This window comes from Cotesia glomerata, linkage group LG2 (assembly GCF_020080835.1).
Source record: "Cotesia glomerata isolate CgM1 linkage group LG2, MPM_Cglom_v2.3, whole genome shotgun sequence".
Lineage (NCBI taxonomy): Eukaryota > Metazoa > Arthropoda > Insecta > Hymenoptera > Braconidae > Cotesia > Cotesia glomerata.
Window position 1 is genome coordinate 12597488 of NC_058159.1, and position 16401 is coordinate 12613888.

A 16401-nucleotide genomic window follows, 5' to 3' on the forward strand; every position below is an offset into this window, starting at 1 on the left:
GTAACTTCGTTTCTGTTGAGTTTAGGAAAAAAATGGATATAAGCAAATTTTTTTAGCGGGAAGTAAAAAAACTTTTTGAAAACAAATTAAATATAATTTTTTCTTCTAGATCGATACTTTTTATATTAAATTCGTCCCAAAAACATTATTTACTCGAAATTTGATAAATCACAGAGTCTAAATTAGAAAAAATGCAATAATTTTTTGTTCTACTGTACCCAAACATGCTTAGGATTAAAAAAAAAAACTAGAAATAAAGTTTAAAACATTTCTCCATTCATAGAAACTCAAGTTTGCACGAATTTCCTCAAAACTTATAAATTAAATTGAAATTGTTCGAATTATTAATCAAAAATTGTTAAAATTAGTGTGCATTGAAGTTTGACGATGAATATCTTTAAAACGGTTAATTGAAGCAACTAATCATAAGAGACCATTTTTGTAGAGCAGAAAATTTCCTATGAAATGGTGAGGTGCGCATATCATAATAATTTTTTTTTAACGAGTTACATAATTCTTAAGAAAAGAGAAATCTGTCTGAAAATAATCAACCTTCAATAACTTTTGAACGGTGAGGTTGACAAAAAAATTGTAAGAGACCTTTTTTGTAGGATATTCAATTTCCTATAAATATATGAGACGAGATTTCTTTTTCAAATAGTAAATACCGAGATATAAATTTTCTCTCTAATAATAAGAAAAAAATAAATAACTGAGGAACGGAAGACTTTCCTATCAAAATTAAGAGTTCATACTTGGAGATAATTTTTTTGAGGTGTCTACCAACCTATTTTTCATAGTATCAAGTTAAAAAAAATAATATTTGATTTTTTTGGCCTACCCTAATATATACATACATACAGACATAGTGAAAACATCACGGGGGTACTCATATCAGGGAAGCTTCCTGTGACCTTAAAACGTCGAGATCTGATGAAAACTCGATTTTTGCAAAACGGGATGACAACAAAACTTCCCGATTTTCGAAAATTTTTGATTTTCTTAGCGGGAAATGAAAAAAAAATAATTTTTACAATCTTATTTAAATGGGAAAGGAGATCCCCCCCCCCCTTGCGCCAGCTCAATTTTTGAGATCTTGAGCTCAAACTTTAGGAGAATTGTCTTTTTATATTGAAGAAACTTTTAATATGTTAAAGATATGTTTAATCGACAAAAAAAAAAAAAGTTATTTTGATATAGGCTAATATATATGGCAATATAACATGTAATTTGATAAAAAAATTAGGAAAACGGTTGACCCTGAAGGCCATCCCTGCAACTTCCCGCTAATTCCATACTTAGGCGCTTAAAATTGCACCAATGATGTTTTTGAGCTCTTCGAGCTTAAAAATACAATTTATGGGTTATTTTGAGCTCTCCGAGCTCAAAGAGATTGCTTTCCTGTGCTTTTGAGCTCTTCGAGCTCAAAAGTCTGATAGAGATTTGATAAGACACTATTTTTTGAATTTTTAAACCGCAATAACTTTTGAATGAATAAACCGATTTTCACGCGGCAGCATTCGACGCAGTTTTTCAAGCCTCACAAAGAATTTTAAATTTTGAATTGATCGCGCTAGGAATTTCGGAGTTATCCCGAAAAAACACTTTTTTCGGTTTTCTTTCGTTCACGATATCTCTCGAACGAATCAACCGATTTTGACCGGACTGGTGGCGATCGACGTGGTTTTTTGAGGTTAAGAGCTGATTATTTTTTGGAATTGAACCATAAAGCCGTTTAAAAGTTATTCCAAAAAAACCATATTTGAAAAAATTTTTTTTTTCAGTTTTTTGAAGATTTCTCAAAATCTATTGATCTGAATCGGTCCAAATAGTTTTCAAAATCTAAGTTTGGTCAAGCCCTTTCGAATGGCACCAACCACGATGAAATCGGTCAAGCCGTTCCAAAGTTATAAGCGGTTCACATACTTTCACACACACACACACACACACACACACGCGCGCACACACACACACGCACACGCACACACACGCACACACACACACACACACACACACACACACACACACACACACACACACACATACAGACACCGTGACAACCTCACGGGGATAGTCAGGGAAGCTTCCTGTGACCTTCAAACGTCGAGATCTGATGAAAACTCGATTTTTGCAAAACGGGGTGAAAACAATAACTTCCCGATTTTCGAAAATCTTCGATTTTCTTAGCGGGAAGTTAAAAATATATATCAGTCACAATTACATCATTTCATGTCATGATATCCATCCTTTTTCATATATGATCAATTACTATATGAACAGAAAAAGAAGACTACTTTTTTAAAATGTGAGTAACTTATATTTAAAGAAATGACATTGAAACATGACATATATAGATCGATGAGTCAAAGTTTCATGTAGCTCTATTCAAAATTGTTAATTGATAAAAAATTTTTAACAAGAAATATAAACAATAAAAGATTTAAAACAGGATTTTTTGGGGTTTAAAATTAAGCATCAACTTCTACAAAAAAGAAGTAGTTTTGTAGACTTCTACAAAATCATAAATTCTAATTTTTTTTTCACGCTGCATTTTTTGTTGATTAGTTGAATCTTAAACGCAATGGTCATTCGCTATCTTTTGATCACACAGAGATAGAAATTTGTTTCAAATTAGCGTTTATAAAGGGTAAAGTATTGAAATTACGTGCGAATTTTTAAATTTGCCTCTATCAAATCTTCTGATTTATTTAATTTTTTGAATTAGAGACAAGTGTTTATGGCCTCTGTTAAACCGAAGCAATTACAATAATATTTTATTGTCATTCTTATTGTGAAAAAGCTTACGACTCATAAAAATTCGGACGCCTTATCTGAGTGGGTCAGAACTTACAATTTTTTGTTTGATTTTCATAGACGTCTACAAGCAAAAACACAATTGAACTTTCTTTCTGAAATTTATTTTTCACTACTTTGTGTAGTTCTGTACCGAGTAGATAAGTTCTAGAAAAGTTTCTGTTCAGGATAAATTTATTTTCAACAAAGTCAATTTTTTATAGAAATTTTTTTTAGTTTATTTTAAATGTAAATACAAATTTTGTATTTATGCAAAAAATTTTTTGCAGTTATGAGTCTTAATAAATTAAAATTTATACACTCAGCAATTTTATACAATTTGTTATTGGCGTTCTGGGCGCTCTTGAATAAAAATTTCTTATTTTCTTAATTTGTATGTATAATTATGATAAAAATTTTTGTTATGACAACTGTCGTTCTATTAATCACAATAACTGTCATACTCACTGTTAGAGTCACTTTTTCTTAGAGGAAATGACAATCGGCCCGAGCTTGGCTAATGCTTGGCGCAATGTTCATTAACTCTGGGGCAAGTTTAAAATCCAAGATTGGCCCAAGTCCGTCTAAGCATACAAATGATAACTTCCTGCCAAGACTGAATATCAGTACTGAATAGTAGTATTGTGCCAAAACTGAGAATACGTATTGTTCCAAGACTGAGTATTAGTATTGAGTCAATATCGATTTTCAAGTCTGGCCCATGCCATTTGATAAAAAATGATAAAAATGAAATTTTTTGTCATTTTTAGTAGATTTCATAGAAATCTAACTATTGCATTGGTCCTCATGATGGAACTTTTGAAAAATTTTGCTATATTTCGACTCAGCTCGTCAAGCGCATTTAGAAAATGCATATGATTCAAAAGTTTTTATATGTATGGATTTATATATGGGTCATTCCATGTCAAATCGACAAATAGTTGGAATCGACCCCTTTCAATTTGGACAAATTTTGGTCAGAAGTTTTCTTTTATCATATAACGAAGTTCTGCCAAAGGAAAAAAAATAAAAAAATTTTTTTTAAAAGATATGCAAATTCAAATTTCGTAATTTTTCCAGTTTTTCAATTTTGTTTTTGTAATATCTCGAACGCTATTATAAATACAAGAATGGCCTTTTGTTTGTTTGAAAGGGGACACTTAGGGCTGTTGAAAAAAAAAATTTTGAAAAATGCTAAATTTGTCAAATTTTGAATTTTTGAAAATCGTTAAAAATGAAGTTCGCAGTTAAAATTTTGGCTCAATATTTTTTTGTTAAATACCTTGTACTGATCTTAAAAGATCCTGAAATTTTTAGAAGGGTGTTTTTATTTTTTTCAAAAATATGAATTTTTGAATTTCCAAAAAAAATTTTTTCCGTTTTTTGCAACTTTCAATTAAGGTAAAGTTATGCAAATACATAGTATTATAATTTTGATCATTTGTAAAATGCTGAAAATGCGGAAAAGCGGAGGATCAGGTTTTTGTCTGGATATCTCAATTAAAACGCGAAAATTATCATTAAAATGAACACTATAAATTTATTTTCACTAAATACAAGTTATATTTAATAGGTTAGTTAGCGGATTGTTTAAATAAAAGCAGATAAATAAAGCACTGCGTGATTAATAAAGCGAAGCCGGTTGACACGTGGTTGAACTCACTGCCGGCACTTAAAAAGCGGAGAATTAATTGCACAAATAACACAATTTATCTGTAACAAACTAAAGCGAATTAATAACAATTAATTTAAGCAAATTAAATTATTAAATAAGCGAAATGCGGTTTATTAACAAAAAGCGAAAGTAAAGAAATACTAATGGCGACTTGTTGCAACGAAAGCGTGGATGTGAAAGATAATAATAATAATGCGTCTTCTTCCTTGTCGACTTGGGAAAGAAGGCTGATTGCGCATGTCAGCGGAGCGATCAACCAATCACACCGCCGAGACATGGCGTGATCAGTCAAGCTAAGCTTTGTGCAGGCGGTTAGTTTTTGCGGTAACTAACGGTTGACAGGTGCGGCTCGTGAAATTGGGAGTCCCCCAGGGGCGACTTCATCGCGGCTGGGCCTGTTCACTGAACATCATTAAAAAATTAAATGCATGACGTGGAAAATATTAAATAATAAACTAATTTCAACTTTTGGAACGAAGTTCCTTATCGCGCGTTGCGAAAGGGGGCTAGACGGAAAAAATTCATACGAAAAGTTGTCACGACACTTTTTGCTATAGTAAGCTAAATACAATTTTACATTTTATCTATATATTATATATATAAAAATAAATTGCTGTGCGTTAGTCTCGCTAAAACTCGAAAACGGCTGGACCGATTTTCAAAATTTTTTTTTCCTTTTGTTCGCTATAGTTCAGAGATGGTTTAGAAAAATAAAAATTTTTGAAAAACCCGAAAGTTCAGCTAAAAAAACAAAAACAAATGAATTGCTGTGTGTTCATCTCACTAAAACTTAAAAACGGCTGGACCGATTTTCAAAATTGTTTTTTTGTTTTGTTCGCTACAGTTCAGAGATGATTCAATAAAAAATTTTTTTTCGAAAAATCGACAGTTCAGCTAAAAAAATCATTATCATTAATCATCATCAAATAATAAAAAAATATAAAAATAAATTGCTGTGCGTTAGTCTCGCTAAAGCTCAAAAACGGGTGGACCGATTTCAAAAATTTTCTTTTTGTTATGTTCGCTATAGTTCAGGGATGTTTTCAAAAGAATAAAATTTTTGGATGTTTTCAAAAGAATAAAATTAGAGAGCTTGCCTCGTAACCAATCTACCCGGGTTCGACTCCCCGGTCGAACTATAAAATATTGTTTTTTTTGTTATGTACGTCCCCCACGGAAAAAGTATATATTTTAATTTTAGTATATATTCTGGAATATATTCTGAAATATATACTAGAATATATCCGAGAATATATTCTAAATATATTCCGGATATAGCCCGTTTTGCCCAAGGAATATATTTCAAAAGTATATAATATATTCAGTATATATACGATGGATCAGACCATAGATCTGACGACAGACCAGACTATAGACCAGAGAAAAATTTGGAGTAAAACGGAGTAAAAGTGAGTGCATGCCCATATATTCCGGAATATATTCCTTGGGCAAAACGGGTTATATTCGGAATATATTCTCGGATATATTCTGGAATATATTTCAGAATATATTCCAGAATATATACTTTTTCCGTGCGGGGTAGTAAAAAATTTTTACTGTGCTTCGTTTTTTTACCGATAAATTACCTACCGATGTAAAAAAGAAACAAATTCTGATAATCTGCCATATCAATAAGTGTTTTGTTCAACTTCACTAAAAGTTCATATTAAGACTTGTACTACAAAATATTGAGAAAAGTTAAAGTGAATTTCCGGCACTAGATTGTGCATAAGTTGGATTGCATTTTAACGTTAACTTTTACGATTGGATAGCTATCAGGGTTATTTTCGTTTCTTCTTTCTAAATAAAATAAAATTTTATTACAATTTCTTCACTAATTAATCGAAAGGAACTTCGTTCCATCCGGGTGTCCCTTGACACCTCTCAAGTTTTTTTTTTTTTATTTTTTGGACATTATCTTAAAGTCATCCTTAACACATGATATAATTCGTTATTTGTCCTTCTTTTACTTTATTTCAAGTTGTTGACACCACTTATCGTCTTATCAATATATATATATATAACCCCAAAATGGAGTTGACCCTACACGGAAAAAAGAAACTCGAAAAATTACATTATAAATAGTAATAACTTATTTAATTTAATTAAAACTTAATTTAATTTATTACTAATAAGTGTCTCGCCGTATTAAAAAATAGAAAAATTACAGTTCGAAATAACATTTTTCTGAATTTAAACTTTGAATGTTAATTTTCAGAGCTTTCAATGTAAATATTACACTCTACAATGTAATTCTTATAAAATCTGTAATAATTATAATCTGAAACTGTAATTTTTCCAGTTTTCATAAAGGAGCGCTACATTACATTATATATTGTAATTTTTCGAGTTTTCTTTTTTCCGTGTACTTGTAAATTATTACCCCAAAGATATATAAATCAAATTAAAACTAGAGCATTTGTTTCCTATTTCAGTTACTATAAACCCCTCGTGTCATTTGTTCAATAGAAAAATATAGAGACTTAATAATATGTAATATGTAATATAATATGTAATATAATTGTTTACATTGGGCTCGTACAAGTTTACTAAGCTCTTGGGAGATCTTAGCAGGTCATGTACTAAAAACTAAAAGTGACTACATTCTCTCTAAAGAATATCTATAAAAAAAAACAACGCAAAGTATACTAATCTAAGCTCAGTCCAGCGAAGAACTTAGTAAACTTGAACAAGGCCCATTAAAATATTAAATAATTTTTAGGCTCGGTGAAAAATAATAAACCCGGGTAAAAAAATTTATATATAATTATATATACTTATATGTTATTATACAATCGTGGACATTAATTAAAGTATGTTTTTAAATTTACTAGAAAATAGCCGTTTGTAAACTTGAACGTTTGTAAACTAAAAACTTTTAAAACTGAAAATGACTCCGTTTATAAAATGAGTTGATCATTAAAAAAGAAAATACTAAATAATGATTAATGAAAATGATGTGTTACGTTCTGGATTTTTCAGCTCATATTTTTATAATTTACCAGGCAGGTGTCTATAGGAGATCTATAGACTCCAGTCGCACCCTGCTCTTAGATACTCTATAAATTTTTAGAATAATTATTAAGGGTATTATATTTAAAATAATACACACGATTATATAAAATTAAAGTAAATTGTTTAATTAATTATATAATTTGGGCCAGATGGCACCGGACATACGTCCGGAGCCCCAAGATGATTGTCGCCTGATTGCTCAGGGCAGACTGCTCTGGATTTGCATCCAGTACAATAGATTTTAATAATTAAATGTCGCAACGCCGCATCTCAGGTTACCCTAGTGAACACCATCGAGGCCCGAATCTCATGCAGCGTCATGAGTTTTGAATTCGAGTCGCGATGGCGTTCGCAGAATTTCTTTATCTCCTCGTCACTCCGTTAAATAATTCTTGCAACGGAATGATCGAGGTTTTATTTAATAAAAATAATTTCTAAGAACCGTCAAATAAATTTCGAAATTCGCTAGAACGTTACACCTCCTCACCTAAGTGAGTTGCAGCGCTACGCAAAGCGGTGCAACTCCAAAAACAACTCATGGCTCGATATAAACTAAAAGAGATAACAAATTTTGATACTATTCATATAATTACAATTTTTAGGTAACCTAAACCTGAGATAGGGCGCTTACAAAGCTTCTTAAAATTATTTACAAAATTAGAGGTTTTATCAGGCCTCTCAGTAAATAACATGCATAGCACAAATCAAATGAGCGACTCATTTAAACGGTAATTTTTAAGGTTAAAATTTATATTAGTTCCACAACAATTAAATTTTTCGAACAAATTTAAGTACAATATCGATGTCCAAGTACAGACCTTCGATTGCAATTCAATAGGATATATTTCTTTTCATAAATTCAATTGTTTGGCACCCTTTTTCATTTATGCAACTCATAGAATTGTGATTATTTAAAATTCAAATGATTCAGAATAATAATGTTTTACTGGCTAAATCTGATATTATTATGTAGGCAAACGACATATCGTTACCACAAAAAAAAAAAATAATAAAAATAAGCATGCAGATTATGAAAACCCGATTTGGGTAGCTGAAGAAATGGATGCATTTATCAGGCTTTCCATCTCAAACCTAAAATTATCACCCAAGGAGGTGATTAATTTTTTTTCCTTCCCGTTGTCCTCAGAAGAGAGGATCTATGCAGGTAGAGGTCCAGTCCTACCATAAATACTGACACTGCAGCTCGTTACTGAAGTTAATCTTCTAACCATTTTTCTCAAAAGTTGGAATCTTCCTCAAATTATAAGAGACATACAACAATCTGAGATATACGAGTAGCCGATGAAATGGATGCATTACGACTTTCCATTTCAACCATGAAAATATCTCATAATTTTCCCATACTGCTGTCCTCTATGCGATTGTGGATCTATGCAGATGGTGGCCCGGTCCTACCGTACTCGATGTTGTAGCCAAAAAATTTGAGGTCAATGTCTCAACCTTCTTGAAAAATGGCAAAAGTCTGCCTCAAAGATTTAATATATAAATTCTTCAGGACGAATAACTTAAATAGTTACTCACCTAAGAGAATTAATTGCGAACAAAATTAAGTTGCAAAAATTGAATAATATTATAAGACAACCAGATTAAACCAGGATAAAACCTTATGCTTCCCGGAATTTTCTCTAGCATTCGGGATAGTAAAATTGTCAATTTACAATTATTAACTTAATAAAGTATAGAATAGAGCATTCTAATATATTTTTATATATATATATATATATATACGGTCGCCAAATTTTAGATCGAAATATTTCAACTTCATTCAAATCATCTCTGATAATTTATTGTATCGAGAAAAATTTAATACGAAATCTATTGTCAATAAATTCCAGACGGTTGAATTCGAGCTAAAATTAATGTGAGATAAGTATTACAAAAATTTTGAAACGCACAATGCTTGTATAGTATGATAATCATTATCATGATTAATTTTGATGGTTCATAATTAATGAATTACAGTAATTTTAAAGTAAATTAGAACCTTATAAAGATATATAATTAAATTGAAGCATAAATTTTTCATTAAATTTTGCATAGAAAACTAATACGTTCCCGTTTGAATGATAATATAATAAATTAATTAATTTCTAAACTATCAACTGTCATAATAATAATAATCAATTATTAAAAATTAAATCTTTACGCCTGTAAATGATCGTAGAATTTACGCATTCGAGTTTTGACAGTAGAATTACATAAATTTCTGCATAATAGTTAGAAATTATTCAATTATTTGATACAGCGGTATCTATGCGGCACGAATCAATCGCAAAATTATTAATTAAAGTAATTGAAAGTTATTCCGTATGAAATTTTTAATTTCATACACATAATTTATTATAATTCCTTAAAAAATGAAGAATTATTCGCTAAACTAATACTTTTACAGCTATTCGTAAAGCATTAGCGCTTATAAATTCAATTATAAAATTTAGGCGTAGTAATTAACATTGTAAATTTTCGCCAAATCATTGTCCGTAGCAACACTTTCAGTTCATAAAAATCATATACGTTTCATTGTTTTGTAAAATAAATTATTTTTGATCGTAATGTTCACACGCGATAAAATAATTTAGTCTGTAGTAATACATTTAATAAAATTATGAATTTCATTGTCGAAATAAATTATTAAAGATGAAGTCATCACATTTTTCAATCCGTCCGTGGAAAATGCCACGCGTAACATTAGGATATTGATAAAATTCGAATATTCTTACTTTTAATTGGTCCAGTGGATTAATAGTTCCAATTTTATCGATGCACTCACACTGAACATTACACTGCTTCAGTCAGGTAGCGAGATAACTAGTTCACATATTTTAATAGCAGAAATTTCCACGCGGCACAGTTCAAAATTAATTTTCTTCTTAAATTTATGGTCCGTAGCAACACTTTAAGTCATTATCCATTTATTTTCACAATTAGTTTAAAAGAGTATCAAGAGCATCCTGGTCTCAGCACCACTGTTACGTTCTCAATTTTTAGTATTTATTTTATTACGCCTTTAAATTGGTAGGGACGATTTTTAAATTGAAAGAAAAAAATTTAATTAAGAACTGTCGAATAAATTCAGGTTTGGCATCATTGGGTGATCTATTGACCCCCGGTGTGCCGTCACAGATGAGCTTACTTTACCTAACTAATATTTTAGGGACTCACCATTATTGGCCCCATTAAGTCAGCCCAAATAATACCCCGTTTCTCTAACGACTTAGCCTCGAAATGCGGGGACGTGTCGTGGCCGGTCTTCTGGAAATACTCCTCGGAGTAGTATCCGTATCGAGGGTCGTCGACCGGGATGACTCCTCCTGGTGGTCGACCCTCGATACGGATACTACTCCGAGGAGTATTTCCAGAAGACCGGCCACGACACATACCCGCCTTTCGAGGCTAAGTCGTTAGAGAAACGGGGTATTATTTGGGCTGACTCATGGGGCCAATAATGGTGAGTCCCTAAAATATTAGTTAGGTAAAGTAAGCTCATCTGTGACGGCACACCGGGGGTCAATAGATCACCTAATGATGCCAAACCTGAATTTATTCGACAGTTCTTAATTAAATTTTTTTCTTTCAATTTAAAAATCGTCCCTACCAATTTAAAGGCGTAATAAAATAAATACTAAAAATTGAGAACGTAACAGATGCAAAATGTAAACTTGTTACAACCTTAAAATGTCATAAAATAAAATTCAACCAATCAAAAAAAAAAGAAAAACGTTAATAAACTCGATAGTAAAGCGAGCGAATTTTAAAAATTGACATTAATAGAATAATATATTTTTAAATACGGCTAAGTAAAAAAAAAGTCGTTAAAAAAAACTGAAATAAAAAAAAACAAACAAATGCATATCTTGACATTAGAATAAAAATAATTTTAAAATAAAATATTTACGTAATGTTGACATTTGTTAAAATTAGTGCATCGTGAATTTTGCCAATTCAAAACTTAGCCACGCGAATTCAGCCAATAGTAAACTTTGCGATTCATGAAATAAGTGATTGCTAAATTTTGTTAACAATTAAAATAGCCGTTTGTAAACTCAGCGGCTTATAAAAATCGTAAATTCTAAATTTTAAGGTTTTTTAATTTATCTATTATATATTTATTTATGATATTTCTGAAGCTATAAAATTTAAAGACAAAAGCCTTTTCTCAACAACAGGTCAGCCGAGAACTGATTTTCCGAAATTTTACTTACGAAGAATATTACGGAGCTGAAAATGATAAAAAAAATTCTTGTAAGGAATAAATCATGGAGGCTTGTGTATTGTATAATAATAAAAGATTTTATTTTTATTTTTATTTAATTATGTACATATTCATGTATAAAAATATATTTTTTTTATTTTTAAAAATTATATATACAACCTTGTGTTTGAACCTATATGCAACCTTGTGTTTGAATTAAAAGCCCATTAATTCTGTATATAACCCATTAATATAAAACCCCTGTATATAACCCCTAAATAAAACATCTTATTATTCTTATAAGCTAATCCAATGTGGTGATTGAGCATTACGGCTTATTATTTATTATTTACATTATTTGTGTTATTTGATGCTGTTTATTGATGGAAAATAACTAGTTTTTACATTATTTATAATTCATTGAATATTATAAAAATTAAAGTCTAACATATACTCATTCAAATATATTGATTTCGAAATGAACGTTTGAGCATAATATTAAAATTTATAAAAGATAAATAATGCCTCGAATTTATTATTACAAATAAACAACCATAGACTAAAAATTAGTAAAAATAAATATGAAGGACATTTTTGTTTTTTTATACGTCAGTCTCATTTTTGTAAAACTGAAAATTATTGTTTTTCAAATTGGAAAACAGTGAAGTAGAATTACAATTCGTGTAATATAAATAAAATTTTCTGGTAACATTACATTGCACTGTGTCATTTTACAATGAAAATTGTAAAAATAAAAAAAAGCTTTTTAAATTTTTTATGAGATTATTGTAATATAAATTACAATATTTTTTTGTGATTTTACATACAATTATGCCGAATCAGATCACAAATAATGTTTGCAAAATTAAAAAGCTTTTTCTTAAAAATTGACGAACGGTTCTGCAATATTACAATGCGTGTTAGGTTTATACTAGGGGTGTGGGAATAGTGTTAGAATTGAATCGAAATTCGAATCGAATATTCGAATAGTTCGAATAATTCGAATAATTCAAACAGTCGTTTTCTGTTGATAAATTAACTAATTTTTTTGTAAAAATTAATTCATTTTATTTTATATGACTAAATGAAGTCTTCATAATTATTTGATCAAGTCTGCTTAATATATCTATTAATAAATGTTTCTTGGTGTATTTGGACCCCCCGCCTCGGGGCACCTCGCCATTTTGACATTTCTCCGGCAAAATTCGATTTTTTTTTAAATGAGATCTACGGAACGATGGATTAGACATTGAAAGAGTGTAAATGTAACAACGAAAAGCGACAACAATGAAAACGTCGCATAAGTTTGTTAATAAAAGATTTTATATGTATGATAATTCTCATATTTGTAAAATATATAAAAGATTCGTTTGGGTTTTCAAATGAAGAGTTTCGATAAGTATAACATCAAGATGAGCATACATAATTAAAAGTATCATCAGTGGACAAAATACAACGTCATTTATTAATTATTGACATTTTTTAAGTGTGAGCTCATCTTATTAAAGTTAAGCTAACCGAGACCTTTCATTTGACTATGCGCACGATTTTTTTCATATATTTTATATCATGATATTTCTCATATTTGTGAAATATATAAAATATATGAAAAATTCGTGTGGGTATTCAAAGGAAAGGTCTTATAAGTGTACTCTAGAATAAGGTAATATCGTTAAAAATATCATCCGTAGACAAAATACAACGCTATTTCTTAGTTATTGACATTTTTTGAGATATAAGCTCGTCTTGATGTTATGCTCATCGAGACCTTTTATTTGAGTACGCACACGAATTTTTTATATATTTGATATATTTTACAAATATGAGATGTATCATATGTATAAAATATATGAAAAATTCGAGTGGGTATTCAAATGAAAGGTCTTGATAAGTGTTCTCTAGAATGAGGTAATATCGTTAAAAATATCATCAGTAGACAAAATCAAACGTAATTTCTTAGGTATTGACATTTTTCAAGATATACGCTTAACCTAATATTACGGTCATCGAGACCTTTCATTTGAGTATGCACACGATTTTTTTCATATATTTTATATATATATATCATATATCTCATATTTGTGGAATATATAAAATATATAAAAATATCGTGTGGGCCATATAAATATAGCTATAATCTATAATATAATATAATTTAGATATAGATTTAATTTATTTAAGTTTAGAGAAAAATAAATTAATTTAAATAATCCTAGCTAGAGATAAAGCTATAGAATTTCCAAATTTAGTCGATATTTACACTTCTTCAATTTCTAATCCATCGTGTCGTAGATCTCATAAAAAAAAAAACCGAATTTTCCCGGAAAAATGTCAAAATGGCGAGGTGCCCCGAGGCGGGGGGTCCGAATACACCAAGAAATATTTATTACAAATAATAAGCAAACTTTACTATCAAATAATTATGAAATTATGAAGACTTTATTTAGTCATATAAAATAAAATGAATTAATTTTTACAAAAAAATTAGTTAATTTATCAACAGAAAACGACTGTTTGAATTATTCGAACTATTCGAATATTCGATTCGAATTCGAGGCGAATAATTTGTAAACTCGAATATTCGCACACCCCTAGTTTATACAAATTTTACAAAAATTTTTAACAGTGTAGCTTTACATTTTATCGATGTGAATACTGGATTAAAACATTTTTTATTATTAATTTTTGACAGAAAAAAAAGTATCCATACATCAATTCAAATTATTTGTTGCAAATATGTGAACGAATACACTCTACTCTTGAAAAAGATGTACCTTCTTGTGTTTCAACTACTCCTTCTTTACTCGGAGCTGGTAAACAATCACTCTTGCGAACCAAAGAAGGTAAGTCAGCTAAATACACATATATGTAACCCTGATTAAGAAATCTAATTTTAAATGATTTAAAAGCATCTGATTTGAATGTTATATAGATATTCAATTAACATGATGATAATCATTTCAAATCATTTTTCTGAATCAGGGAAATCACATTTAGTTATGAAATAATAATAATATATTAGGTAAGTTTTTTCTCATACTGGATCCATTATGCGTGCTTCGCGCGCCTTTTCTGTTTCTAATAATGTTGCTATGATCTCGATTAAACTAAACACAACTGATCACAAATTGAATAAAAAAAGAAACGAGAGATGTCGTGGCATCCGGTCGACACAAAATTCCTTTCATTATGTATTAAGTATTAAATAATTAAATAATAGGTAGAAAGAAACAAATTAATGATGATGGAGAGTAATTAATTAGAAAATTCATGGTGATCATTGCTGTAGTAGTCGTTACCATGGTAACCATACCGTTGCTATGGTTATTATTGTTAAGGAATATTGTGAAATTCAAGATCTGATACTTTTTTAGCCTCGTCTCTAAATTACTCTAATTCCCCATATTCACACTATAAACGTTGAATGATATAAAAATCTAGGTCATTCCATATCGAATCGACTAACAGTACGCATCGACTCCTTTCAATTTTAACGAAATTTGGTCAAAACTTTTCTGTAATCATAAAATAAAGATTTGCGAAAGAAAAAAAAATTAAAATTTTTTTTCAAAAGTTATTAAAAATTCAAAATTTTGGTATTTTTCCACTTTGAACTTTGAAGTTTTGCAATTCTAATGGCTCATCATTGCTGTGAGATTAGATTACATTTTGTAGGGAATTGAACGTTCTACCAATAAAATTACTTACGATTATTTGATAAATTGAATATTTCAAGAGTGATTTGAAGTCTAAGTTCAACTTATACAGAAATATGCTTTGGTCTCAATGCGTTGATATGCCATTAGAGAGTTACAAAACTTTAAGGATCAAAAAAAGTTTTCGCAATATTAATAACTAGGGCTACGCTTATTACATAGATTTTTTTCACCTCTCCGTTTCAAAGGAAATTTCAAAAAACAAAAAAATTCATTTCTTTTGCTAAAATTCAAAAATTAATTATGTTGAACGAAAAAAAAAAAATCTTTTGTTTTTAATTCATGAATCAAGTTATACATTATTAGTGTTATTATATTTTTTTATTAAAAATCAATTTTCTTTATTTGAAAAATCTACTTACATTTCGACTGCCGAATGGCCTTTTTTTTTTTTTTTTCTATAGCTTCGTGTCCTTCTTAAAATAAAAAAACGATCATTCCTGTATGTATAATAATTTTTGAAATATTAAAAAAATAAAGTTAAAAAATAGTAAAATTTTGAACGACTTTCGAAAAAAATTCTTTTTTTTTTGCAAATCTTTGTTTTATGATAAAAGAAAATTTTTGACCAAATTTCGTCCAAATTGCAAGAGGTCGATTCCAACTATTGATTGATCTGACATGGGATGTCTCATCTATTATTTTGATCAGGTTAATGGTTCTATGAAATGAGTTTTTTTGCCGTTTTGATATGAAAAAATAAAAAAAATTACAAAAAACGGTTGAAACAGCAGGGTGACCCTGAAACTTTTTGATTTACATAAATCAAACCTAGGTCTATAATTTCTTGAATTTTCGAAACTTTATGATATATGTAGATTGAGAAATTTTTTTATTTCTTTTTTCAAATATACTTGTTTTTTGATGCTTATATCAAATATAATCAGAATTATAATTTTTCACTCTATTTTAAAAATATTCAGATTATGGATTATAAATAATAGATATCAATAATTTATATGGCATTAATATTTTTATTACTAATAATT

At 29.4% G+C, this 16401-nt stretch overlaps 1 protein-coding gene across 2 annotated transcripts in view; it reads left to right on the forward strand.

The window, feature by feature from the left end:
- LOC123259782 (bromodomain and WD repeat-containing protein 3) overlaps positions 1-16401 on the forward strand; it is a 70665-nt gene that overhangs the window by 18414 nt on the left and 35850 nt on the right. For both annotated transcript variants that reach the window (XM_044720468.1, XM_044720469.1), the window contains exon 5: positions 14389-14539. In XM_044720468.1, coding sequence (XP_044576403.1) covers positions 14389-14539 — 151 coding nt within the window. The remainder of the gene's footprint in view (positions 1-14388; positions 14540-16401) is intronic.